The sequence below is a fragment of the Papilio xuthus genome, unplaced genomic scaffold (assembly GCF_000836235.2).
Source record: "Papilio xuthus unplaced genomic scaffold, Pxut_1.1 DF824566.1, whole genome shotgun sequence".
NCBI classification, from domain to species: Eukaryota; Metazoa; Arthropoda; class Insecta; order Lepidoptera; family Papilionidae; genus Papilio; species Papilio xuthus.
In genome coordinates this window covers 1-1534 of record NW_013534083.1, presented here as the reverse complement: position 1 = coordinate 1534, position 1534 = coordinate 1, and the positions used below count along the sequence as shown (strand labels likewise).

General features: G+C 53.5%; 1 protein-coding gene across 1 annotated transcript; it reads right to left on the bottom strand.

Moving 5' to 3' along the window:
* Positions 1–181: 181 nt before the first annotated feature.
* Positions 182–1528, bottom strand: LOC106127797 (nucleic-acid-binding protein from mobile element jockey-like). Its single transcript, XM_013326048.1, has one exon. It carries the CDS (start codon positions 1526–1528, stop codon positions 182–184), a length of 1347 nt encoding a protein of 448 aa, XP_013181502.1.
* Between the last annotated feature and the right edge of the window lie 6 nt (positions 1529–1534).

Below are 1534 nucleotides of genomic sequence, written 5' to 3'. Positions count from 1 at the left end.
ACGAGTAACACATCGACTTGTTGGTCGCGGAGGAATGTATGGATTTCGTCGCGTTGGTTCCTAACCCCCCCATTCGCGTTATAGAAGGCTATACTAATCGAACGCGGTTTGACTCTGCCATTATTACGTGCGAGAGACGGATCACTACAATTATTTAACGCGTTTGCAGCCATCGAGACGCCTAGTTGTGTTCGAGGGCACATACGATGTGCTTGTACTTTTTAATTAAGTACAGTCGGGTTCCTATATTTCCTGACGCTTTTTCGTATTCGTCGGCGAATGTTAGAACTTCCTCCATATTGAGGCTCGTAAGACGGTTGAGGGATTCAAAAGGATTCCCTGTCGTTTTAGGTGGCGTAGGCATTGCCGCCGGCTTGACCGGTGCCGGTTTAGGAATGGGCGTGGTACTCGCGGGTACGCTAGCCGTGGGAATATTACTGCCCCATGCGGGGGTTCGAGCATTCGTTTTCCACGAGGGTTGGAGAGGTGGGAATTCGTTGGCTGAGAGTACCGCAGGGGGCCGACGTACCGATCGCTGGGGTAGTTTCGGGCTACGCTTAGGTGCTTTTGGGCACCCGTGGTAGTTAGCGGTATGATCACCGCGGCAAAGAACGCAGGCGGGCTTTCCGAAAGCCTCTAAAAGTGATTTATCTTTCGGCCTAGAGCACTCCGACGTACCGTGATCTCCTAGGCACTTAACACACCTAGGACGAGCGAAGCAGTTGCGGGCCGAGTGCCCGTACAACTGGCATTTGTGGCACTGACCGGGGAGGCCATTTTTGCGTGGCGGCTCTACTATGAGCCCGCTGAGGCCACAGATTGACTTTACGTCAAAAATGGCCTTCCCTTCAGGCGACAGCTCTAAATGAACCTGTACTAGGTCAATAGGCGACTTAGATCGCCTATTGGTCATCCGGAAGACGCTAATGACCGGAAATTTCTGATCTTTTAGGGACTGGGCTACGTATTCCACAGGGATTTCCTTAGGGATGCGTTTTATCACAACTCTAAGGATGCGCTCTTCTGCGAGTGTGTACGTGTGGTAGTACACCTCCTTTTCCTGCAGGAACCGGGTTACGAACCTGAAGGCCTCGGCGGTCTCCAGTTGCATCCGAATGCCTTGGGCTGTAGCTGCGGCTACGACTTTAAATTTGTTGGACATGGCCGATTGAATCATCGGCCATTTGTCCGGGGCTTGGATGTAAATTGGTGGCGGTTTTTTATCCATCAGCGCACGGGCTACGGGGGGAACCGGACGGACAGACGACTGCTTTATGGGAGCAGTTTTGGGGGGCTCGACGGGCATTGCCATAAGGGCAGGAATCGGATCCGACTTGGCAGATCTGGATTCCAGCGGGGAGTGAGGGCGCGGCGCTTTCGGAGGTACGGGCGATGACGATGCTGATGACGCTGCTGACGAGGGGGCGGGGGAAGAGCGCTTCTTGCGTTTCTTCTTGTTGCGGACTTCTGTAAACGTTCCTCCTGTGTCTTCCGGGTTTTCGGGGGATAAGGGGGAGTCTAGCTCCATTTCTTC

Excerpts from the sequence above, each read along its gene's own strand:
- LOC106127797 (XM_013326048.1), bottom strand. The coding sequence starts at position 1,528 with ATGGAGCTAGACTCCCCCTTATCCCCCGAAAACCCGGAAGACACAGGA.